This window comes from Carettochelys insculpta, chromosome 9, assembly GCF_033958435.1.
Source record: "Carettochelys insculpta isolate YL-2023 chromosome 9, ASM3395843v1, whole genome shotgun sequence".
Classification (NCBI taxonomy): domain Eukaryota; kingdom Metazoa; phylum Chordata; order Testudines; family Carettochelyidae; genus Carettochelys; species Carettochelys insculpta.
The window spans coordinates 61489853-61516685 of record NC_134145.1 but is presented as its reverse complement, the minus strand read 5'-3'; the positions used below and the strand labels follow the sequence as shown (position 1 = coordinate 61516685).

General features: G+C 43.0%; 2 protein-coding genes across 2 annotated transcripts in view; one reads left to right on the top strand and one right to left on the bottom strand.

Annotated features, from left to right (window-relative positions):
• Positions 1–1835: 1835 nt before the first annotated feature.
• LOC142017778 (testis-expressed protein 50-like) lies at positions 1836–3405 on the top strand. Its single transcript, XM_075003008.1, has 2 exons — positions 1836–2165; positions 3139–3405. The coding sequence occupies exons 1-2, from the start codon at positions 1836–1838 to the stop codon at positions 3403–3405; spliced, it is 597 nt and encodes a 198-aa protein (XP_074859109.1).
• A 1415-nt stretch (positions 3406–4820) lies between these two features.
• The window catches only part of AXDND1 (axonemal dynein light chain domain containing 1), a 33435-nt gene continuing 11422 nt past the window's right edge, over positions 4821–26833 (bottom strand). Inside the window, exons 13-24 of the mRNA XM_075002746.1 lie at positions 24200–24296; positions 23726–23960; positions 22181–22394; positions 17785–17878; positions 15496–15704; positions 13711–13807; positions 11806–11916; positions 10726–10875; positions 10439–10579; positions 9546–9637; positions 8212–8354; positions 4821–5243 (exon numbers count right to left, since the gene is read on the bottom strand). Of these exons, the coding sequence (XP_074858847.1) occupies positions 5158–5243; positions 8212–8354; positions 9546–9637; positions 10439–10579; positions 10726–10875; positions 11806–11916; positions 13711–13807; positions 15496–15704; positions 17785–17878; positions 22181–22394; positions 23726–23960; positions 24200–24296 (1669 nt within the window). The 3' untranslated portion in view covers positions 4821–5157. The remainder of the gene's footprint in view (positions 5244–8211; positions 8355–9545; positions 9638–10438; positions 10580–10725; positions 10876–11805; positions 11917–13710; positions 13808–15495; positions 15705–17784; positions 17879–22180; positions 22395–23725; positions 23961–24199; positions 24297–26833) is intronic.

Genomic DNA, 26833 nt, shown 5'->3' with positions numbered 1-26833 from the left:
TGTGCTGAATGTTGACCTAATTGTTTTAATTCTATACCGGGCTCCAGTATCAGAGAGGAGCTCTGTTAGTCTGTATCTTCAAGAACAGCAAGAAGTCCCGTGGCATTTTATAGACAAACACATATTTTGGAGCATAAACTTTCGTGGGCAAAATCCCATTTCGTCAGATGCATGAGGAAGTGGGTCTTTGCCCACGAAAGCTTAGACTCCAAAATATCTGTCAGTCTATAAGGTGCCACAGGACGTCTTGTTATACCTGGCTCTGTCACTAACGCTCTGTGTGAACATGGGTCAGTTATGCTTATGGTCCATGTATCTCTTACCTCACCTGCAGAATGGAAATAATGCTTATGTAGAGAACAGGAAGAAATCTCAGCAGTCCCCAAAAATTTTAGATTTCACTATAAATAAGTGAAAATGTGCCAAGCCCTGCAATTATGGTTGCTAATGTAGCTAAATCACACCTACAAACTGGTGACCCTGCACTTTATTACTCTGAATTTTTGGCATCAGAAGTGCTGGCTCATTAAGCCACCTTTGGTGACATTTTGCCGTGTGGGTTGGTGACACTGCTCTGTGATATGGCTATGCTTTGCCCCACGTGGCGCTGTTAGATGGGGATGTTCCTTCACACCAGGTCACTGCGAGGCTTTGTGACACGTCACCATGCTGTGGTGGCACTGTGTAATGATGCTTTCCTGTGGTCCAGAGATGCTCCATTGCAGCATTAGGCCATTGGAGTGATGTGTGTCTCTGGGGGCACATCTACACTCCAGGGAAGACTGACGCTGCCACGGACAATGGTCCAGAGTTCATTTTAGCATGCCTAGTGGGGACACGCTAATTGAATTTAGCAGGCACCTCTGTCCACCACAGCACTCCTGACCCTTGTTAGCAGTAAGGGAAGTCGATGGGAGCGCAGGCTCCCATCAACCTCCCTTAGTGGAGTTGGCACAGAAGCCTGAATTAAAGTACATCAACTTTAGCTATGTAATTAACATCGCTGAAACTGCGTACCTTAATTTGACCTTCTCCTGTAGCATAGACCTGCCCTAAGCCACAGTGCTGTGAGGGCGGACGCGTTGCTGTGGGGTGAAGGCTTCTTCAGGACACTATGACACCTGGTGGTGACACTTTGCCATGACACTTTACAGTGCCCTGTTACTATCACACTTCATGGGGACTTGTTGCCATGATGTTTGGCCATGACGCTTGCAGTGACCAATTACCATTCCACTCGGGGGGGGGGGCGGTGGCTGCTGCCATGATACTTTCCCATGCCAGAGTTCCACTTTAGTGCTGATCTGTTACCATAACACTTCACGATGACCCATTATCATAGCGCTTGGTGGTGGACGATTGCCGTGACACTGTGACAACTGACAGTGATCTGTTACCGTGCTGCTCTGCGGTGACCATTGCAGTCACATAGCAACACTTGGTAGCAAGGCTGCCCCTAGGGATGGAGCAGGCCCAGGGCAAACCCATATGCTGCAGTGCCCTAGGGGAGGGTCCAGCGCAACCCCTTACAGGCTGCTTATATTTTTAACTCTTGTAAGGGCTCACCTGTAAAGTTTTGAGAGATCCTTATGATATCACAATACCTTTCCTGAAAGCAAACCACTGCCTCACGATGTCACCAGCTGACAACTTGTCTGGCGCTCAGGGCTGGAGCTAGCATCCAAGCCAGGAAATGTCATGGCGTTGAGGTTCCTTTGCATTACATCCAGCTAAAGCAGAACAGGAGAAACTCTAAGGGCTGTTTGCTGCTAGATCTCTGGCTGCACTTGGCACACGCTGTCACTAGACAGCTGTCCTCTTCGAAAGAGAAGACCATGTTTGTCCAAGGGCTCTCCCTCATCGTCCCTCTCTGGATTATCTTCTTCTGTTTCCAAGAGAGTGTTGGCCTTTGCAATCGCCCAGCCTGGGCCCGAGTGGGCTGGGAAATTCTTCCTGAGGACTTGGAGCAACTGCAGCTTGGAACCCAGCTTCCATCTAGCTGCCTTCCCTACCCACTGGACCTACTCTCTCACTACTTTCCCAACCTGGAAACAGCAGAAGGAGGTTGGGAGGTTCAGTCTGTCAGCTGCAAAGTTACACTTGTTCTCCTAGGAGGTTTATGTATGTACGGTCTTTGGTGCAAACTCAGAAGACCCCAGGAGAAGGTGAGTCATGTAAATGAGCAAGATTGGAACAGTGCTGGTTAAAACCCACAGGGAGCCAAAGCAGGGAAATTGGAGGATAAGTCTCAAGTTTTCTTATAGCAACCTTCAGGGAGACATCTCTGCAGAACACCCAACTGGGGCCAGATCCCCAGGCTGGTGTAAACCAGCATAGGTGAGTTGAAGTGTACGACCCAGATCAGCTGAGGCAACAGCTGCCGCAAGGCCCTGGGCAGGATTGGAGGAAAGGGCCGAGCTGTGCACCCCAGAACTGCTGGGACATGAGAGAAAGGTGTGGGTTCCCGGGTAGTCAGCCGTCAGCACCGCTCAGACTGTGGAACTGGGCCCCTCCCCCGACTCCCTCACAGTCGTGTCCAGCCAGAGCAGCACTTCCATGGTATTTCAAAGGGGCCTGGGGCATATACCCTCTTCACCCCCATCATCAGTGGGTCTGGGACACTTCCCCAAATAGTGTAATTCAAAGTAGGTCTCCTCAAGTCAATGGGCCAGATTCTCGGGCTGCTGTAAATCAGCATCACTCCACTGAAGTCAGCAGAGGTGATTTAGGCCAGTTTTACACTAGACAGGAAAGACCATCCTAGAGACACAATTCCAGCTGCAACAATTGCATGGCTGGAATCGACGTAACTAGGATTGAATTAGTGGGCTGTCCCCCTTGACGAGGGCCAGTAGGAGACACTCTCCCATCGACCGCCCTTAGTCTGCACGATAATGAGGAGCACAGAGGTGGACTGTCGAGCATTTACAGTTTGATTTCATGCAGTCCCACAAGGCACCCAAATTTACCCCTGGAAAATGGACCCTGACCCAACCAATCTCCATGTAAGTATACACGTACCCTTACAGTAGCTGTAAATCCAGCCAGAGGACACTTGAAAAGGGGATTAAGGCTAATGGCTTTTGGTTCACAACGAAAAGAATTATTGTAACAATCTCATCTGCTTTGTTTTTCCAGATATCCGTCCAGACATCTTCCACTTCCATCACGACAGAATTTCATGCTGAGTGCACCTGCAACGTGGATAAAACACTCTGCCAGCTGCTGGCAAACATGTGTGTCATGATGAAATACCTCAAGTACCTCTGCCACCGTCACAGGAAAGAAATCAGGCACTGGAAGTTAAGTCGGAAGAGGAAGGGAGAAGAAACGAAGGATGAAAAGATCTTCCCAATTTGTCCATATAGTCACAGCTCCATGGATACTGAGATGGAGGAAATATAGGGAAAGGATGTCTCTTTAGACAGTAATAATCTTTTCATGCTCTAATAATTGTTTTTCCATATTCTTTGCAAGGGCGTTGCTAAGGCAGGAGAATGGGGAGGCCAGAGACAGACTCAAGGTGAAGGTGATGGCCCTTTGAATGTTTACTTTAGAAAGACAGTTTGAAAGTTGAATGTTTTTGATGTTTCTGTGGACAAGATAGGAGGGAAGAGGGACAATAAAAACAAACCTTTCAGAAGTGTGGTGATGGTGGTTTCAATTTGGAATGAAAGTAATAAACATTGTCTGGACAGAAAGAAGCTCCATTTCTCTGCAATGGTCCAGCTGCTTTGAGCCACTTAAGAAAGCTGCCTTAGCCAATTAGCTCCACTAGCCAAAGGGGAATTCTCATATGGCACGGAACCAGAATAAGTGCTGTGTACCACTTCTCCAGCCCACTGGGCATGTCCAAGGAAGAACTGTGTCCAGCAATCAATCCCTGGTTGCCAGAATGTCCCCTTAGGGTGGCAGCTGCTGGATGTTACAGAGCAGCTCTGAGGCGGCACTAAGTCACACCATGGGTCAAACAGCTGCTCGATCACCCTGTCAGTTGCATGGACAGAGTAAACCAACCTTTTCCCTTTCCCTCACGTCCTGCCCTGAGTATCCTAGGGCAGGACTACAGAATCCCAGCCTCATTCTTTCTGCTATCCAGGACCTTCCTTAGGGCATAGGCAGCCACCAAGGGTCCACCCACAGAGTTATTGGTGCAGCTCTCTCCTTAGTAGGTGGATTTGTTGTTGCGTCAATCACTTTACAGACTAAGCCTAATGTAGCATTTGAAATGCACTTGGCTTACATACATGGAGCCTGCCCAGCTACTCTCTTGACAAAACAGGCACTCAGAAGCACAGCAGACCGGGCTGCCCATTGTTCTGTCTGCCTTTTGTGTCGAGAGAAGACCCATCTCCATCCCGAGCATCCATCCACACAGGTTTTTTTTGTTGACAGAATCTGTCAACATCAGTGTTATGCCTCATGCATTTTATGTGTGGACTTTGCAGCAGTTTTGTTGACAATACTGGGGTTTTGTTGGCAAAATTTGCTAATGTAACTGCAGCTTTTCTGTTCTCACTGGCACCAGTGCTTATCATGTTAGGATTTGGACTATTGTGCAGTGTCAAAGAATGGTATCTAGCATAGTTAACCAGACTTCAACTCCAGGAAAGCACCTGCTTCATATTTCAATGTCAGAAGATTTGTGAAGATTCCTGGAAGACTTTCCATGGTCTATGCTGCAGTATTTCTAGGGAAACCATACAATACTTTTCAACCCTTTTCCTGGAATGACTTATGAGGTGCTTAACTTTGACTCAGTCAGACCATTCATCTGTATCAATAGTCAACTCTCAAACATATTTGAAGGATCAGGGTTTTAATTTTGTATGGAGAGCTTGCATATTAATTTTCCGCCTTCTTAATAGTTCCCAACTATGGATGCATGCACGTAATAGTATAGTTATTATGCCACTTGTGCCAAGACAATCAGAGTCAATTTGGGCTTTCAGATAATTTATAAACCTAGAAAATATGTTCTCTAGTGTTCTGTCTAAAGCTCTCCTTGGGACATTAGTGGGTATTTCAGTCATTTTGCTATACTACAGGACTTGGAATTTAAAGGGTACCTGGAGCCCCAGAAATGGACAATGGTGTTATGCAAAAAGTCTACTGTAAATGGGGAACCAAATGACCTTTGCTGGGTATTGCTATCCTTTAATGTTTGGGTTTGCTGGATTTCCTGGACCGGGCAGTTGATGGCTTATGAGGCATTGACTTGGAGTCTTCTTGGGAAGGAACTTCTAAAATAAAAAAAAATACACAGATATTAAGAATAAATATAGTGAAACATCCTTGGGTAAATACATCCTGTTGAATCAAGTATGCATCATTGTCTCTTTTCAAATCACAGCTGGGAGGGACCCACTAACGGGCCAGTGCTGGGAAAAACTCAGGACTATAGTCCCTCCTTCCCCGAAATCAGGGTAGATCCAGTTCTAAAACAATGAAAGGAAGTGCTTTCCCACATGAAAAAGAATTTGGCAGGATTCAGAAAAGGATTATATGCATACACAGACAATAAGAATACCCAGAGTAACAGACAGGGAGGCTGACCCTGTGGTTAGTGTTCTAGCCTAGCGCCTGGGAGATGCAGATTCAATAATCTGCTCTGCCACAGACAGCTTACCTAAGTGCTGCATCTGTAAAGCAGGGATAATAATACTACCCGGCCTGCCTTGTGAAAGGTAAGCACGTTTAGATATTGCATGATAAGGGCTAGATAAGTATTTTAGTACATATTAAGAAAGAGCATATACTTAATGTGGATGTGGCAGGAATATTCCTGAGGGCAGGTAACCCATTGTTACAGGGTTTCTTGTACTTTCTTCTAAAGCAGTTGGAGCTGTGGCCAGTGTAAGTGAAAGGATATTGGACTAGACAGACCTCCCTAGTATGGCAGATCCTATGTTCGTCAAAGTTAGGGCTGTGCTTCTTTAATCTCACGCTGTGAGGAACCCCTGAACTGAGATGAAGAATGAATTCTATCACTACTTAAGAGAGAGATTTTGGACAGCTCTTAAAGCTGGCAAGGAGAGCATGGGTATGTCTACACTACTGAATTTTGTTGCCCAAATTTGAGGGTGTTCACATTTGCTCCCTCTGTTGACAGATCATGTCCACCTTGTGGGCACCATCCTCAACAGTGTGAGCAATGCACAGTGGGTATGTATCCCACAGTGCAGTACTGACAGTAGGCAGACCTTCTCCCAGAGTTCTCCCACAGACTCCTCAGCTACCAAGAGTAGCGTCATGAGTAGCTCTGGGAGCTCTCTGTGCTGGGGAACACCAAAGCAGCACTGCAGCCGGTCTCCATTCTGCTGCAGCAGCCATCTGCCTCATACTGTTCCTAGTGCAGACCGAAACAGGACCACTCCAATGATTTGTTCTTTGTTCCCTAAACAGAGCTGCTCACTCAGCTTCCAGATATTTCTGGGAGCTATGAAAGGAAAGGGGCATACGCCTGCAGTGTGGCAGAGATCATGCACTGAGCAGAGCCATCGGGGCAGGCAGTGTGGAATACTGGAGGCAACCAGTTCTGCCAACAAAGCAAACAGCAGTGTTCATGCTAGCTCTTTGTCCACAAAGACAAGAGAAAAGAAAAAGAAAAATCTTCCATGGGGCGAAATATTTTTAATCACCAAAACTGGGTGTTTTTGTGACAAAAGTTGCACCGCACTGTGCACACTCTCTCGGTTTAGTCACCAAAAGGCAGTTTTTGGCAGCAAAACTTGGTAGTATAGGTAGACATACCCTAAGTAGTAGGTAATCCCCACATATTCACATCTGCACAGTACACTGGAAGCAAACTTTTTAAACGTTAGGCTTGGTCTACACTACAAAGTTAAACTGACACAAGGCAGCTTACATTAGAAGTGAGTAGAATCAATTTCTTACCAGAGTGGAGGGATGCGTGGACCAGCTAATAGGAGGGCACATGACACCCCCCCAGGACTCCTCCCCAATCCCACGTTCTCCCCATGATCTAACCTACCACTACCTGGAGAAGGGAGCATCTATAGTCCTCCTGCCGCAGCCAGACTTTGAAACCACACAAGGGAAAGGAGCGGTATATGGGCCACCAGGTGGCCCCACACCAGCAGATCTGGCATGGCTATATTGCCTCCAGTCCAGCTGTAAAGATGGAGGAGACTGCTTCCTGTGTGGAAGGGCTGGGGGCTGTACAGCTGCACCAGAGGAGCTGCCATAAAGCGGCTGCCCTGTGGCCTCATATTCTGCTCCTCCTGGGTCTTTCTAGTTTGCTGCACCAGTTATAAACCTCTAGTAGGTACTGTGTATTGGACTGTACTGCCTTACTTGCACTGCTGGCTTATGTTGAGCTAATTATGTCACTGTTTTCACTAAAGTTCTGCTGTCGCCTTACTACACTGATCAAATACCTCCATCACCCTGAGAGGCATAGGACTAATGTCACTGTAGTTTGGGCAATGCCACTTTCCTGTAGACAATGTGCTACTTACATTGATGTTGGCTAAAATTCTTGTCAACGTCGAGTTCCCTGCTGCTCGGGTTCCCTTACTCTGAGTCTGGCTGCCAGGCATTGAGAGCTCTGGCTCCCAGCTCCCTGCATTGTTCCTGAGCTGTTAGAGTGTGGCAGTTCAGAGCAGAGAAAACATCAGCCTGAAATTGATGTGAATGTCAGTTTCACTGCAGGTAGGCTCTTGTGCTGTGAAACTGAGCCCGTGGGGGCTCACAGATGGGGCTGGAACCTGGGGATGGATGAGGGGCTGCAGTTGAGAGCCCCACATTCTACTGTCAGTGCCCCACTTCAATTGGTGCAAGCACTCCTTGTGAAGATGCTTGTCCCCAGCAGAAGGTGGGAAGGGTGGATGCCAAAAGCTGATAGAATTATTGGCGTGGACGTAGATTCACCTAAATTTAGTTAACTAAGTTTCTAGAAGAGACAAGCCCTAGCTAGAGACAGAAAGAATCAGCTGTATAAAGCATTCTTACCACCCTGCTTTCAGAAACTATCAGAATGCAGTGATTCTATTGTTCCTGATGTAAAATAATCTCCCAGGCAGGTAGTGGATATCTTCAGCTCTAGGCATACTTAAAATTAGTCTAGACAAATACTAGTAAATGTCCAAAGAGGAATGGTCCTGCGCTGGCCCTGAGATGGACTAGGGGACCTAGCAGGTTATTTTGTATCTCAGAGTCGATAACACATCTGAGTTCTGATTTGCGCACCTGGTTCTGGTGCTGCTTCTTCGGCTTTGTGTGCTTTTTCCAGCTGTTTCTCTAGATCTTGAATTCTTCCCAGAGCTTCCTCCAGTTGCTCATCCAGTCTTTCTGATCTCTCCTCTGCATTTTGAGCACGGATCTCGGTATCTCTGAAATACAGAAACCAGGAAGACACTGAATCCTTTGCCTGAGAGACTGTTGGCAAGATACTCAACATTCAGACTAAGAAAACAGATTTTTCAGTACAACTGACTGGCCCTATAAAAGCCAACTAACCATTTTAAATATGTGGCATTACTAAAAAGATCTGAACCAAACATGTGACTTCATACCTCCAGCTATATGATTCTTGCACATCAATTACATTTTAAAACTCATTTTCTCCTAACAAAGGGTCAGATGAAATTCAATAAGGACAAATGTAAAGTAGTAGATTTAAAAAGAGATAATTAATTGCACAAATACAAAATAGAAAATGACTTCCTATAAAGGCGTACTTGAGAAATGGATCTGGGAGCCATAAGGGATCATAAATTTGAATATGCGTCAAACAATGTAATACTGTTGCAAAAAACAAACAAACAAACAAACAAACATCATTCTTGGATTTATTACATGCTGAACCTCTCTAGTCTGACACCCTTGGAACCTGACTGGTACCAAATGAAAGAATTTGCCAGACCATGGGAGGTCAATATTGTGTAGCAGCATTACCAACACTTTTACTGCTTGATTAGTAACAGAGAAAAAGCCGTCCTAGTCTATATACTATCAAAACAAAAAAGCAGTAAAGTAGCACTTTAAAGACTAACAAAATAATTTATTAGGTGAGCTTTCATGGGACAGACCTACTTCTTCAGACCTTAGCCATACCAGAAGAGACTCAATATAAGTATTAAATGTAAATATAAGTATTAAATATAAATATAATATTGAGTGTCTTCTGGTATGGCTATGGTCTGAAGAAGTAGGTCTGTCCCATGAAAGCTTACCTACTAAATTATTTTGTTAGTCTTTAAAGTGCTACTTTTCTACTGTTTGGTTCTTAGAAAACATATTGGGTAAATCACAGCTAAATAACAGCACAGAACACTGACAGCCAGGACTACTGTCATCTGGAAACACAATTTATGGGACCACCGGAAACATGACCACACCCATGATAAGTGGTCATCCAGCTAACTAAAACCATGCCAGATTATGGATGCTGCTGGATGAGAGGGTGCCAGACCAGAGAGGTTCAACCTGTAGCAGCCTTGCTGGAGACCTGGACAGTCGTCTTTGTCAAGCATTAAATCCCATCTGTCTTGGTCCTCACCATCAGGTGATCCAATACTCACAGGAGCTGCTCTTGTAGACGGTCTATTGTAGCCAACATCTCAAATTCCTTTTGAGAATAGTGGGTTGTTGACTTGCTGGCAGTCATCTCTCTCTAGGGGCAGAAGAGGAAACACCTTCCGTATAAAAGCATGAGAAAGGGGAAACCATCAGGGAGATACTTCATCTGCAACATATGCCTGGTCCAGTGAGGTCCCCACTCTGGTCCTTAATCGCATGCTTAGTCACAGCATGAACAACCAACAAAGAAGGGCCGCCCCCTGCATCAAGGCTCCAATTCTGCAAATCACTTAAACACAGGTTTCATTTAGGCACATGTTCAGGCCCATCAACTTCAACTATATCTTCTCACATTCTCAGAGCTAGTGTTTTGATGAATCAGGGCCTGTGTGGGTCTAGAGAGATAACTGTCTTGGAGTGCCGGTACCCTCAATATACACCCAAGTGGCATTTAGCCTGTTGGGTTATGGCATTTTCTGATAGTGGCGCTCTGACTCCAAACCCTCGTGGTCAGGCTTAGAATGAAAAATGATCAAAAGAGGTGGAGGGACAGACAGTTCCTTTAATTGGCTGAGTCTGAGAAGACATCATACTTAATAGCACTTGTCTGTATTGTGGTAACTTTCCAAAAATTTTGGGGAATGTTGTAGGCATGGATGGCCAGAACCCTACTGATTGTGCGTAAAATCAGAAAACTGAAAAGGGAGAAAATAGGACAAATGGAGCCACCTGCCATCTGATTCCACAGCCTCAGCTTCTTAGATTCTTTTGAAAATTTCACTAGACACCTATTTGCATCTTTAGTCACCTAAGTACTTTTAAAATATATGGTTCCTGAGCTCAAGATACAGGCCAGGTGAAAAAATAATAATGCTTATATAATGTAGATTTTTACCCCTGATACCGACACCACTGTTGACTTGAGGGATTTCAAATGGATGTTGGAGTCATGTCCTATGTACCTGATGGTGTCCTCCATTACCTCACCACTCACAGTCAGGGGTTCACTGCTGATAGCTGGTGCAGATGACTCAAGCTGGAAGGAAAGATGAATGACGAGTTAGAGCAATGGCTCCTGGCAAACATAGGCATTAAAGCCTACCTCTCACTTGTTACGTGCAAATGACCCCACCGAGAAGCAGTGCATCTACTGCAATCGCTTGTAAAAGTGGAGATTTTCACCTCTGCCCCTAATGCTGCTTCTCTTTCCACAGATTTCTTCTCAACCTCAACATCTTCAGTTTTGCCTTTCACAAGTTTGGAAGAAGCCTCAGAAATTTCTTCAGGTAAAGAGGACTCCACATCACTTGAGTACACCTGCGGCTGGGTCTCCTGGAAAGCAACGTAAGGGACTCGTCAGGACAGGAGCACTCTTGTCTGGGATTCTGTCCCTCCACATAACATAAGCAAACACCAAAACACAGCAGCTAATCACTGATCTTGTCACACTTAAATTTTGAAACAGGAGATGAATTGACACTCAGCTGGTTTAGTAGCCAACCATTTCTGGAGACCTGCCTCCAAATTTATTCAAAACACAAGTTATAAGAAGTTGATGTCTCTTCTAAATCCTTACTACATCTGTATGAACATTACAAGTCACTACACGGTTTGGCAAAATCTGTTCAGAATAAGCCAAAGAACAGGTTTGCAGGGTGACTGCAGGGCAGCCAGAGTGAACACTAAATGTGGGAAATCTCAGACAATATGAAACTACACAGGGTCCAATGAGACCTGATGAAAGCAGATGAAACTCCATTCAAATCAATGGAACTGAATCCACTTCCACCATATTTGAATTTAGCCTTTTATGTCTGATCTTAGGATCATATTCTCACGGAAAACATCCACCTATTCAGCCACAAAGCAAATGAAGCTAGAAGCTCTCACACCATTCTAAACTCCTGTGCAACCCAAACCCCAGGATTCCACGCACTTGTAATCTTTTATGAGAATCAAAATTTATCAGACAACATCACAGGGATGGTCTTCAGCTGGTGTCAACTACCATAGCTCCACTGAAGCTGTGGCAATTGATAACAGCTGAAAGTCTGCCCATATAGGAAGCATTTTAGGTGTAACAAGCTTTGTCATCATGAATCCTAATAATCCTCCAATGGGGCATCTTGAGTGCCAAGAGCTCCATGGGTTGCGCCCTGCTGGGAAAATGAACCATACTTTTTTCAGCTGGGAAAGCCTTTCAAGCTGCCCCTCAACCAAACAGGCTCTACTTTGGCTGGCAAAAGCTAAATCATTAAATACCTGAGGCCCAAACAGGTTCCTTTGCTCTTCTAAACTCAGTAAGGAGATTGGAGAGCCTTTGATTTCAGAAAGCAGGAGATTGCATGTATTAATCCAGTCCAGGCACTCAGTCTGGGATCAACAGAAGAGACAAATTATCAAGAGAAGAAATTATCAAGAGAAGAGACAAATTATCAAGAGAAGAACTGACATCTCATTCACTTCCGTGATTAAATAACTCCATCCTTCTATCTATGGTATTTATATGGTCACATCTAGTCTCACACCCTGCAAAAGAAAAGGTACATATGCTCCACTAGCCTTCAAACGTGGAGATTTTCATGCACTAATCTCCTATATATATAACAAGCTGCCAATTGGGTTGGACCCACTGTGTAGTAGCAGTATATTACTCTGAAAAGTGGGGAAGGCAGGCATCAGAGTTCAGGCCCCAGGCTTGGTATTTTACCCCATAAGCCAGCATGGACCAGAAATGCTGGGGAGAAGCACACTCAGCCCTGCAGGATGCACTTCCACAAACCACTTTGGAACAATCCCATCTGTGTGATGCTTAGAGCAACATCACATGGATCAGCCCAATACAAGATGGTCTTTGAAGGTAATGGGAGTTAAAGGAGAGAGAAGTGGATACATGTGTAACGCTGACAGACCTGGGTTGAAGGCACCAGCGATAGAACCTGTGAGCACAGGGTCTAAAGCCCTGCACTCTACCACGTGAGCTAAAGGCCAGCTGGCTCTCAGCTGAGGCTGTAGAGCAGAGACTTCACTCACCCTAGATGCGGTCTCAGTATCTCTGGGTACTACACATGCATTACTAGCAGGCATGTTGAATAGTAACAGAGAGATAGCCGTGCTAGTCTATATACTATCAAAACAAAAAAGCAGTCCAGTAGCACTTTAAAGACTAGCAAAATAATTTATTAGGTGATGAGCTTTTGTGGGACAGACCCACTTCTTCAGACCATAGCCAGACCAGAACAGACTCAATATTTAAGGCACAGAGAACCAAAAGTAGTAATCAAGGTTGACAAATCAGAAAAATATTATCAAGGTGAGCAAATCAGAGAGTAGAGGGACAGAAGGCAGGGCGGAATCAAAAATTAGATAAAGCCAAGTATGCATAAGAGCCCCTAGAAAACCTAGAACATTTTCTGGGTCATTATAGGGGTTCTCATGCATACTTGGCTTTATCTAATTTTTGACTCCCCCCACCCACCTTCTGCCTCCTACTGTCTGATTTGCTCACCTTGATAATATTTTTCCTATTGTCAACCTTGACTACTATTTTTGGTTCTCTTGGCCTTAAATATTGAGTCTGTTCTGCTGTGGTTATGAGCTGAAGAAGGGGGTCTGTCCCACGAAAGGTCATCACCTAACAAATTATTTTGCTAGTCTTTGAAGTGCTACTGGACTGCTTTTTTGTTTTGATATTAGAGGGCATGTTCTCAGTACTAGAGGGACTAATTAAAACCATGGAGCTTTTGAGTGCTGAGGTGCTGCGGTTACCGTGAAACTGCCAGGAGAATCCATGAGTAAATGTAGAGTTTGACCTCAGGAAGTGCTGGAGATTCTTTGGAGCATTTGGGTCTCTGACCAGGGTCTGTATCATTTAATCAATATAATTATGTTTTAATCACTACTGACTATTTGTGAACCCTAAAACCTGAATATATTTTAATTGACAATTGGTAAACCATAAAGGTGGAATATATTGCTGTAGAAACGGAACACGTGGTAGATTGTTGATTTCTATGCTTGGGTCTAAGACGAAGCAAAAATGTTCTGCATTTAAATTCCTTCCAAATTCCCTGGTACATGTTAGCTTTGTACCTGTTCTTTCTCTTACCCTTTTACACATAAACCCAGGCTAAGCTGTGGAAAGAAAGGCACACGGGCAGCTGTTACCTTGATTTTCTCCAGTTCCCGCAGCTCATAATTGTAGTCTGAATCCAATTCAGCTTGTTTCTTCCGAACTATAATATCTACCATCTCTCTGCAGCAGCTAAGGAGACACAGAACATCATCCACCCTGCAGCAATTCCCTCAAACTGATTTTTCCCCTTGGTCAGCATTCCGCAGGATCCTGTTGTTGCAATAAGACATCAGAGGTAGAAAAAATACCCCCCAAAAGTTACTTGAGTAAAAGTAGACTGCTTTCATTTCTGGATACTTGAGTACAATCTAGATATGTACTGTGCGTGTGCATGTACACGTGTATGTGTGTGTACTTTTAATCAAGTAGTTTTCCAGAGGGACACTAGTAATTTGTACTTAAGTGCATCCCTCTACTCACCTCCAAAAGCAGCTGCACTTTTATTCAAGTAACTTTGGGTACCTTTTCCACCTCTGCAAGACATGCTGTGATCACAGATAGCAGGGTTTTTAAAGCAGCGCCATGTACAGACAAGGGCAGTCTTTCTATTTGGGCTTGTTTATGAAGCGATGTACTTGTCAGATTTCTGTATGACTTACAGAAGGGGCCTTGGGAGGATGTAGGCCTATAAGACTGTCCTTAATTTCTCTATTATTACAGGGAAACTGTAACCTAGTAGCAAACTACTGAGCGAGAATGTTTAAGTTACTTGACCGGCCCAGTTCTCTCTTTGATATTAATTCAAATGGAACCGTTGGGAGTCAGAGCATCCTCCCTCACAGACCAGTTTGTTCATGCCCAGAAATTAAGTCCTAGCCCTGCATTTGTAACATCATAATTGTGCACCCCAAAATTCAGAAGATGTTAGAAATCCAGCATTGCACTGGTACAGGCAGCAAGCCTTATAGGCATTTCTTGCCAACCTGTCACATCAGCTATCCCCTTTAGGGCGCCCTTTCCATCAGCTTCCAAAGAAGCAGTTCTCTTCACGAGCTTGGAGAGAGACGAAGGACACTACTTTGAAACCCAACCCACTTCACGGGTATTAGCAGATGGTGGCCAGGCAGAACACAAACTGGGAGCCTGTCTCAACAGAGGAGGAACAGCAAGATCTAAGTGTGTCTGTTTTCATGTCCTGTTCTGTCTCTCTCTCTCCATTCATCCTTTTCTTGGCCTTCACTTTCCTCCTTTTTGCCCTTCTCATTTTTACACTCAATCACTGAACAAGCCAGCAAGCTCTCCAAACAAGCTCCTGTCCCCCTCTTCATGCTTTCACCCTCTCTCTGGTATCCCTCTCTCCCTTGTCTCTTCTCTAGTTTCCCCCTTTCCAAGGTTCTATCTTCTGAATCTCAGTGGGGGAGTGTTACTACACAGCATTATTGGTACAGCAGAGCAGACTGTATAAAGCATGTACCATCTTAGAGCATAATTCTCTAGATGCCAACATTATAGCTGGGGACTCACTGCTTGCTTTATGAACTCAAAGTCCTCCAGAATAGGCCATAAACCCCCATCATTTTCCTCAGCAAGACATTTAACATGTGGGTCCCTGATATATGTCAGAGATCTGAACAATGTTTATAGCCAGTCAAGCCCTTAGTGATTATATAGCTGTGCTCCAGCTAATGTTATAATTAATTTAAGATTGAAATGGTTCCTACTGAGTGCCACACAGCATTAAAATTGAAGTTTTATAATTCGACTCACTTCTGGGGAGACCATAGCTCCCTTCAGGAGGATGCTCCATCACACTTTGGGTTTTTCTCATTAGAAAAAAATCCTATGAGTAAAACCAAGTCCCAAGTCTTCATCAGTACCTCATTATGTAGCTGGAGAATCTGCTCAGCTTGGGAACCAGATTCCTAGCCTCTTCCTCTAGCTGACAGCCACTTAGCCTCTTGAGCTCTTGATCCATAGTACCTTCTAGCTCATTCTCTAGGAGACTCTTATTGGAGGAGTGGTCAGGTACCATCAAAGTCAGCACGTGCACTAACCACAGAGTCAGGGCTTTGTGGAGATCAATCATCTGCATAGAAGTTCAAACTAATGGATTAAAGCATGAATGAAACTGTTGCAAGACTCTGGAATGGTAAGTAGGTGTCAGTTTGCAAAGTACATGGACTTTAGTGTCAAAGTCCAAAAATGTAGGTAAATATCCTGACACTCACTACACTTGTAAACTGTCCCTGTAAGACAGTTTTGTTCCCATGTAACATTTTATCTACCAGCCACAACTTCTCTATTAGCCACACAGCAGTATGACACCTCCAGGAACCAGAAGTATCCCACAATTCCATGGAGGACACCTTGTGGCAACTGCCAAACAGGATTCTGGGGGAAACTGGAGATTCAACTGGATCAAGTAACTACCTGCATTTAAAAATGGGTCAGCCTCTGAAGGAGATCTGGGATGAGAATGGAGATCAAGAAAAGATAGCTGCAATCTGGAGTGGATTTTCAAAGAATGCTGGTAGGACTAGAGCCAAAGTTTTTACACCTTTCACCCTGTTATTTTCTTACTTATTCATTCTAAGAACTACATCTCATGGTGAAAGGATGTATTACAGAAAACCCCATATATTTAAACAGGAAGTGTAAATCATGATCAAGACTCTTCGTATAGCAATAAACCACTGCAGGAAGGGCAGTGAAGAGCAACTGGGGTACTTCTCCAGCAACTGAAACACACAAATGCACATTATTCCCTGACTTACTCCTATAATACTGTAATACATGCAGTGTGACACCCCAAAGCACAGACCCGAGAAAGAGACTGTCTCATAGACCAGCTTTGTTACTGTAGCCCACTGCTGTATTTTACAGGTCCCCACCTGTGCCACAGTGCAGAGGATGGGTGTCTACAGCCCACTAAAGCCTCGCCCTATAGTAGGTTATGCTTTTAGAGATGGAGGTCTCATATTCCATCCCTGAGTCAGCCAAGATGGTACCCACTGTGATGATCCTTCCTCTCCATGCAAATAAAAAAACATCCCTGTGGCAGCTACAGAAACTGCCTCCAATGAACAGCATTTAATTCTGGTTTCGCTGTCTTTGAGTGCAGTTTAACGCATGGAAACCAAACTACTGACTGCAAACGGATTTCACAAAACTGGGTGACCGAGCAACAAGATGGCAGACAAAATTCAATGTTGATATAAATGCAAACTATTGCATATTGAACAATATGATCCATATAAAATGATGGGATGTAAATTAGCTGTTACCACTCAAAATAGAGATCTTGGAGTCACTGTGGTTACTTCTCTGAAAACATCAATGCAATGTGCAGTGGCAACCTAGAAAACTAACAATGTAAGGAACTATTAGGAAAGGGATATATATAAGACAAAATATTGTAATGCCACTACATAAATCCATGCTACACCCAACCCTTTGAATATCGCATGAAGTTCTGGTTATCCCATCTCAGAAAGAACTGGAAAAACTGTAGAAAGAGGCCACAAATACTTAAGGGTATGGAACAGCTTCATAGAAGTAGAGATTAAAAAGGCTGGGATTGTCCAACCAACAAAAGAGATGACCAAGAGAAAATATGACAATGGTATAAAATCATGAATGGTGTGGACAAAGCAAGTAAAGAAATATATTTACTCCTTCACATAACACAATAAACTAGAGTCACCCAATGAAAGTTCTAGGCAGCAGCTTTAACACAAACACAAGGTAATGCACGATCGATACTTCAGCCAATGAACTCGTTAACATTGTCATGTGCACTTTCAAATAATGTGATTTTTTTTTAAAAATCAGATTTTCCAAAACTCTTTGCAGAAGCCATAGGAAAAAATATTTATATAATGTGGCAAAAATTTTCATAAATTTTCAGTGCTCCTGCTTAAAGTCTGGTTCATGACTCTCTGCTGGATTTTTCCTAACTCAATAAGCAACAGCACTGAAGAACTTTGAAAGGATCCCTTCTTCTGCCAGAAAGGTTGAAACCATAGTGCAGAGCTTCAAAGGGAAAGGAATGTGTAAAAGAACAGAGAGCATCCTCCAGACTCTACCCTAAGCAATAATAAACATAAATAAGAATGAATGCTAGAGAGATGTGCTCCCACCCCCAACTCTCTCAAGCATACACCTACTTCCTGTGTGAGCTGAAGATTGTCTTTCTCCGCCCCAGAAGTTGTGGTCAAGATCCACTGATGAATCATCTTAAACAAATCACTTGGAACAACCCTGAAGGGAAATAAACCAAGAAAACAAGGTGATGTAGTGTGTGCCAGCTTTGAGGATCTCATACCTCAAGTAAAATTCTAGCTTCCCACCTCATCTCTACTTCTGCACCACAGCTAAAACCCATAACTCATTGTTGGGATGTAATGCAGCAATGGGCAACCTAAGCTAATGAGTGGGCTATATGAGTGGCTCTCCATCTCAGTGGACTTCAAGACTGTCCCCCTGGATGGGGTAGTTTTGCTGACTTTGCAGTGTGCTGATTGAACCATAGCAGTGCTTTGACCGGATGCGCATGGATCTTACTGCCAATGTTGTATGCAATCAACATACACCTCACTTCATGTACTCTTGCATTAGGTGTGTGTCACTTGAGTAATACTCATAGGAAAAAAACCCGACATAGAGGGAAACCAGCAGAGTCTGGCAACCCTGCACATGAGCAATGGTAAAAAAAAAAAGTGTCTCACGGGCCACACGTACAACCCTAATGGGCTGCATGTGGCTCTCAGGCCACAAACTGCCCACTACTGGTATACTGAGAAGAGAGTGTTTCCATCATGGACTCTCACTGCCAGAGAAGGAAACTAGGAGCTAAGGAGCAGTCCCCATAAAGATCATTCCCAAACAACTACAAAAATGAAGTGGATTAGAAATCTACGGGAAAAGAGAGCTTAGGTTAACTGGCAGAAATTGTATTAATTTCTTGTAGCTGCCACTCACATTGGGCACGACCTTCCAATAACGGGAATTCTGATTGTCTGAAGTCACAAGTTCTATGTAAATATGACTTACAGTGGAAACAGAAGTTATATATTGATTTGCATCCCTGTGATGGACAAAAAAAGGCTAAAATGGATGTTTAAAATGGAAGAAGGTTCCAACTGGAGTTTTACATTAGAAATTCTGTCCAGCTTGTCCTTCTTGAGAGACTCTATAGACTGATGATAAATACCATTATGGCAACACAAGTGATAAGAGTATCTTGAGCAACTGGTTTTCAGATGGCATATTCAAAGCCTGGTGTTATTTATTTTTAACACTTATTTAATTCAAATGTCTGATAAACAATTTTAATTGAAAGAATTGTCATTGGCTTTCTACCAGTTAAAGACTGAGGCATGAGCTACACTACAAACTTAGTTTGCAAGAAACTGCATTAAGATAATCAAATAATTTGTGTGTACCTTCTGTTGACCTAAGTGGCCTGTGAAGTCAACTTCTGTACTCTGCTTCCACAAGCGGCATAGCACTTGATGCAACATCCATGGGTCAGAATGGGAATAAGTTAGACACTGTGCTGTGTAATTCAAATGAATTGGCCTCCAGAAGTCTCCACGAGGTGTCCCACAGTGCTCCACTGTGACCATGTTGGAGAACCATTGCAACCCTATTACATGTCAGCCAGGTAGACAGCAAACCCTGGGAACTTTTGAATTTTCATCTCCTGTTTGATCAGGATGGAGAGCTCATCAACACAGCTAGTCTCAGAAACTTAAGGCCACAAATGTGCTTCAGTATGGAATACCTAAGAGATGGAGCTTACTACAGTGTGGAGAGAAGAGTCTGTACAGGCAGCACTCCAATCCAACAGAAGAAGTCCTGACATCTATACCAAAATAGCATGGGGTGTGGGTTAAAGGACTACATCAGGGACACAAAGCAGTGCCACATAAAAATAAAGGAGCTTAGGCAGGCATATCAGGATAGCAAGTCTTGTGGATAAGGGAAGAGTGGTGGATGTGATATACCTAGACTTTAGTAAGGCTGATACGGTTTTGCATGATCTTATCAATAAACTAGGCAAATACAACTTAGATGGGGCTACTATAAGGTGGGTGCATAACTGGCTGGATAACCATTCACAGAGAGTAGTTATTAATGGTTCGCAGTCATGCTGGAAGGGCATAACAAGTGGCGTTCCGCAGGGGTCTGTTTTGGGACTGGTTCTATTCAATATCTTCATCAATGATTTAAATATTGGTATAGACAGTACGCTTATTAAGTTTGCAGATGATACCAGCTGGCAGGGGTTGCAACTGCTTTGGAGCATAGGATCAGAATTCAAAATGATCTGGACAAACTGGAGAAATGTTCTGAGGTAAACAGGATGAAGTTTAATAAGGACAAATACAAAGTACTCCACTTGGAAAGGAACAATCAGCTTCATACATACAAAATGGGAAGCAACTGTCTAGGAAGGAATACTGTGGAAAGGGATTTAGGAGTCATAATGGACCACAAGCTAAATATGAGTCAACAGTGTGATGCTGTTGCAAAAAAAAACAAACAAACAAACAAACATAATTCTGGGATGCATTAACAGGAGTGTTGAGAGCAAGACAGGGGAAGTCATTCTTCTGCTCTACTCAGTGCTGATTAGGTCTGAGTTGAAGTATTGTGTCCAGTTCTGGGCATCACATTTCAAGAAAGATGTGGAGAAATTGGAGAAGGTCCAGAGATGAGCAACAAGAACGATTCAAGGTCTAGAGAACATGAGCTATGAGGGAACACTGAAAGAACTGGGCTTGTTTAGTTTAGAAAAGAGAAGACTGAGAGGGGACATGACAGCGGTTTTCAAGTACCTAAAAGCGGGTTACAACGAGGAAAGAGAAAAATTGTTCTCCTTGGCCTCTGAGGATAGAAAAAAGAGCAATGGACTTACACTGCAGCAAGGGAGGCTTAGATTACACATTAGGAAAAACTTCGTAACTGTGAGGTGATTAAACACTGACATCAACAACCTAGGGAACTTGTGGAATCTCCATCGTTGGAGATATTGAAGAGCAGGTTAGATAGAAATCCATCAGGGATTGTCTAGATGGTGCTTGGTCCTGCTATGAGGGCAGCAGACTGGACTCAATGACCTCTCAAGGTCGCTTCTTGTTCTAATGTTCTAAGAAATGAAGGTGAACAGTCATTCTGGTTCTGCCCCACAGACAAATCACTTGCAAAAAGCTGCACACGATTCGCAGTGGTGACCCTACCACTACTCTCCCCACCCCACCAAAACACTCCATGGATTCTTCACAGGGGCACCAGGCAACTTCAAGCAACAAGGAGATTTTTGATGAGGAAGAGGAGGAGGAGGATGTAAGGCAGGCAAGCAGAGGATCCACTCTGCCCCCAATAGCCAAGAACTGTTTTTGACTCTGAAGCCCATAACTTCACAGGACCAGGTGGTGACAGAGCATCCTGCCATGGATGGCACCTCTGATGAGTACACATTTCCAATCAAACCGTAGGGGATACATGTTGTTATTTTTTGTTTCATCTGAACAAAAAAGAAGGTGTAGTAGATATCAGTAGCCACCAGCACTTGCAAAGCCATTGAGAAGTACCCCTTGTGGATTAATGTACCCTTTGGCAAGGAGGTCACGTGCCAAGATAGAAAAACGCATTCCTTCTATCACCCCAGTTAAAGAAGCCCATCACAGCAAAAACACCCACTATGTGTTGCACATTGCCCAGAGTCTCCACCCCTTTAGCAGAAGTCTATTAATGGCCCTGCAAATATAGATCACAACAGAACCCAAAGCACATTTACCCAGTCCAAACTGATGTCCCACTGGCCAGTAGCAGTTTGGTGTTGCAAGCTTCCACAGAGGTATCATCCCTCACTTCTCCACAGTGAAAGCAGTTTTCTTTTTAGCATTGCTGGTCATCGTGATTTGGGAAAACTCTTCATATAGCATTGTATTCAGCCTATGTGCCTATTATAGTGTTTGAAGGGTGAGGGACTGTATATATTTGCTCGCAGGTGGCAGGGGAGTAAATCATCTACAGTTGATCTGCTATACGCTGTATAAAAGATTTGGGCATTTTTGTAAACACTGCAGCTGTGGGCAAGTTTCCTAGCCTGGTATATACTGCATACAATTTCTGCAGTTACTTCTCTCCTTATGCAACTTTATCAACATCAACAGTTACACCGGAGATAAACTTTGCCTCTTAAACCCAACTGTAAATTAATCATTTTTTAATTTCTTTTCTTCAAACTTATAAAATTATAAAATCTCACTACCAGTTAACATGCACAAAATTACACACAAAAGTCTCTTCATAAATATAACTTCATTGGTCAGGTCCTCAGGGTGCCAGACTAGAGAGGTTCATTACCAAACAGCCATCAGATATGAATGATTTTTTAATCCATTCCTACCTAAACTAAGACTCTGTAGCCCATTACTAACGTCCGTCCTGTGCCAGACGGTATCTACAAGAGAACATTTACCTATGCATGTGAGAAGAGAAAACTGTATCAGGACAGCCCAAGAGAGGAATGAACACTGGCAAGAACCTTACAGGACATGAGGCTTTTTACTCCTCTGCACTTCCTGGGACTGGCTGGAACCTATAACTGTCATCAGTGAAGCCACCTGGGTCAGCCAATCAGGAATCACTTGAAACAATTTCACCCAATCAGATTCAGGCATGCCAGATCCTCGCTTGCTGGTTAGCATCTTGAATGTCCAATCTTCCATACTGCTCACTAATCCTGTCAAAATCCTGGTTACCCCTGTATGGGGGGAAAAGAAGAAACTTTACCTGTATTCCTTCCGTCAGTAAAAAATGAGCTTCAGAATCTAGTGGTTCTGAAATTCTATGACAGGCAGGAACTTAACAAGCTTGAATTAAAGAATAATTGTTTAATGAGGATCTAATTCACACAATGGGTATCTGGTTATTTCAAGGAGCTATAGTGGAGAACTTCAATTTCCTATATAGCTCAATCAGTTTCAGATTCCTAGCTCTCAGCAATGCCCAACAGCATGAGAACGCATCTTTGCATTCTTTCAGAAGCACTGGATCAAGACAGAACAAGAAGAATCTATTGTTCCCATGCACAGAGCTTTTTACAGTAGGATCTTATCTATTTATTTACTTGCAAAGAATGCCTTGTGTATAAAAAAGGGCAAAACTTTCAATGCAAGCATCCAGCTTCTGCCAGGTGAATATGCATGTGCAAAGTAGAAATGAATGGGTAAAACAGGAAACTGCCTTTGCTAACAGGTAGGGAATACACATGAAAAAGTGTTTTCTCTGGCTGCTGAGATGCACATAATGATACACATTCTCACTATGCACATAAGCATTTAAACTCTCTTTGAATCCTGCTAAAGATGATGGCTTCCATGACGTCTTGTGGCACAGAGTTCCACAGATTGTGCCATTGTGGGTTGAAATCTGCTTTCTTTCGAAATCACTGACTGTCCCTTGTTTTTTATTAGGAAAAAGGGTAAACAGGAGCACCAAACTTATCTTTATTCTATATTTCTCTATTGCATCCTCTCTTATCGAGACTAAATGGCTCTAATTGTATCAATCTCTCTTCACGTGGTAGTCTCTCCATACTCCCACTTTTTGTCACCCAATACTGACCCCCTCCACTTTCACAGGACATTGGTTTGGCACAAGTTGGTAATATCCCATATGGACACTACTGCCAGGCACTAGTAGTTTCACAGTGCACTTTGATGTACTCCCATTTCAAACACCAAACTTGAAGAGCACTGACTCAGGGTCAGCACGCACTCATGCATCTGACAAAGCAGGTTTTTGCCCATGAAAGCTTATGCTCCAAAATATCTGTTAGTCTATAAGGTGCCACAGGACTTCTTGTTGTTCTCTAGCGTCAGCATGGTGACTTAGCGACTGGCAGGCTAATACACTGTAGATTCACTCTCTGGCTTCCCACACAGACCTTCCTTCCATAGGAGCCTTTTGTTAGAGACTTTGTCAAAAGCTTTTTGAAAGTCCAAGTAAATTATGTCAGCTGGTTCTCTTCCAGTCACTCTTTCATTGACACAATGAAAGAAAGACTAAATCACAAGACTGGTCATTCCTTACCATTCTCCCCATTTATTCTTATGCTGTACTGCTGGCATAGCTCACTTGCACGTTCATTTAATTCTTTCATGGCCCTGAGCTCTGGAGGCAATGCCCCATTAATATCCTTGTGACGACAAAGCACTGTGTGTCCCAGCTCCGTCCAGCGTTTCTGCAGGTTGACAGCACTCTTGAGGGTCTCCCTCTTCATTAGCAGAATGTCCCCTCCATACTGCTCCAGATCCTCATTCAACATCTGAAAAGAAAGTAATGAGTATGCCATTCCAGAAACAGCTCTCAGCTGGCTGGGTCACTGCCCAGAAGTGCAACAGAACAGGGATGGAACCCTTTTAGCCCAAAATGAAACAAGATATGGAAAACTAAGTATCATTTAACTTGGAGCTTTGCTTTATTTCTATTCTTCAGAGCATCTGTAGAACTAAACATTAATTATTTATTAGCAGCCTAGTTTGTAGGCTAGAGGAACATACTTACATTTTCCAAGTTCTTGAAGTCCCCTAGGATTTCCTCCAACACATCTCCTTTGATGTTACAAACGCTTGCTTTCCTACTGGAAGGGCCTGGAGAGAAACTGAGAAAGAAGGGATGAGATACAAGAGAAACATTGCTTCAGAATGTGCAAAAATAAACTTATAATATATGTATGTCCCACTATGTACTATACCCTGTACTTGAAACGAGGCCCATCTGCTAAAGGAAAGGTCTTTAGGACCTCCACCCCACCTAAATAAATAGTACTTACATTCTGACTCACATTCCCTCCACTAGAATCACAAAAGTATGTGGAGCACCATTTAGGAAAAAAAATTGCTTCAAGTACAGAAAGAGTGGACAGCAAACAAAAACTGAATGTCTAGTCATCAGTAAGACTGTGAATGAAAGTGACACAATGCTGTCCTTCACTAATAGTTTAATCACCAGGAAAAATTCTTCTTAAAATAATATTTTATTCTTATTTTACTTTTAAATGTATAGCTCAGCAAGTAAGTAGAACGAGGATGACAATCAAGCTAATATCATTACGAAAACATTACATTTTGCATCTTCTGACTTATAGTGTCTCATTTTTGTAACATTAGCATTACATTAAAATAAATGTAAAGGGTCTGCTCTTATAGGGATGCAAGACCTGGCATACCAAAAGGTCTTCAAATCACGAGCTACATCATAAACATCTGCCTGAGATACATCCTTCGCATCAAATGGCAAGGCTTGGTAACAAATGAGGAACGTTGGAACAAAGCGGGACAAGAACCACTTGATGTTCAAATCAAATGAAGAAAGTGGGGATGGCTCGGCCATGCTCTCAGAAAACCATCATTCAGCATAGCCTGTTAAACTCTCCAGTGGAACCCTCAAGGAAAATGGAAAAAACAGGAAGACCTCACACTACATGGAGACCTATTGAGACTGAAGGACAACAACTGGGGTACTCCTGTGGTCAGCTAGAAGTTTTGTCCTGAGACAGAATGAAGTACAAGGGTTTAAGTCAAGTCAGTCAAAATAAATGTTGGCATTTCACTTATTTGCATTTAAGTACAAAAATCACCAAACTTAGACAACAAACAAACAAGATCACTGTCAGACCAGAGAGTAACCTCTCAGAAAGTAAGCTTGGGTTATAAAGTCAGAGGGTGGAGTCTTTGGTCCATTTGAAGTCAGCAGCAGAACTCCCAGTGTCTTCAATGAGGTCTCTCATGCAATAGATCCTCTGTGTTATAAACACCAGAGTTACGAATTGAGCAGTGAACTACAGACCTCATTGGGAAGTGGAAGTTCATAATCAAACAGCAGCAGAGGTGACACAAAATTAAACAAAGGAAACACAGTAAAGTACTGTGATAAATGTAAATGCTAAATAAAAAGAGAAAGCAGCATTTTTTCTTCTGCAAAGCAAAGTTTAAAAGCTGTATTATGACAATGTTCAGCTACAAACTTTTGAAAGAACAACCATTGTGTTTTGTTTAGAATTATGAACATTTCAGAATTATAAACATGCATTTTTCAAGTGTTATTTGAGGTTATACTGTGGGAGGAAGATTTCTACAATCAGGATTTAACACTTAACTCCTGTTTCAAAAGCAAGCCACAGTTATCATTTGAAGACTATAAGAAGTGTTTAATGGTTACTGTATTTTACATTATATTCTCTCTTTTCTCCTTTAAAGTAGGCTTTTTGTTAACACTTTGCCATTGAAGAAATATTGTTTTAGAGCGTTTTAGCAGTTAGGATATAATACGGTCCCTTCCATCAGATATGAAATAATAAACCGTAGATCCTTTTATTTAATCAACCTTTATCATTGTCATTATTATTAAATGATAAAGTTTCAAATGCAGATGTCCTGTCAAGATCCGGCATAACCAGCCTCATAGCAATCCTCATACAGCAGAAGACTGTTGGTTTGGTCATGTGAGAAGAATGGGTGACGAACGTCTTCCCAAAGAAATCCTCTTCGGTGAACTGTCACATGAGCTGAGAACAAGAGGAAGACCAAAGCTAAGATGCCAGGTTACATGCAAAAATGCGATGAAAAAAATTCAGCGTTGATCCAAAATCCTGGGAATCTACATCATCAGATCAAAATACCTGACAACGACTGTTATGACAGGGCACATCATCCTTTGATAGTATATGTGCAATCCATGCAAAAGAACTTCGTCTTAGAAGGAAAAGCTCTCAGACTCAAGAATTCAAAAATAGACTGATGTGCTTATTTCAGTCAACTGTGCAAATCCAATATTGGACGTGAGCCATGAGAGAACCTGCAGACTCAAACACTGACCATAGATCCTCACCGCCACTGCTAACCACCATCTCTTGAGATGAAAAGGGGTCATATATTATTAATTACATGTAATGTGGAAGGTCCAGGAGCCCCAGTCATGAATCAGAATTCGATTGTGTTTGGCACGGAACAAACGTAAAACAAATACAAGGTCCAAAAACCTTAGAAACTACATTGCCTCTGAGGAATTGGATGTTATCCTGAACACTTGTATTTTAGTCACATTTCATCATAAGTCATCATTTCTCCATTCACTGCAAAGTCCTCCTGGTAATAGACAAGCAGATCTCACAGTGTACTCTGAAAATTTTTGTTTCCT

Bases quoted from the DNA above. Each gene is read 5' to 3' on its own strand.
- LOC142017778 (XM_075003008.1), top strand. From the start codon at position 1,836: ATGTTTGTCCAAGGGCTCTCCCTCATCGTCCCTCTCTGGATTATCTTC. The intron at 2,166-3,138 runs GTGAGTCATGTA...TTGTTTTTCCAG, and splicing joins TCAGAAGACCCCAGGAGAAG to ATATCCGTCCAGACATCTTC.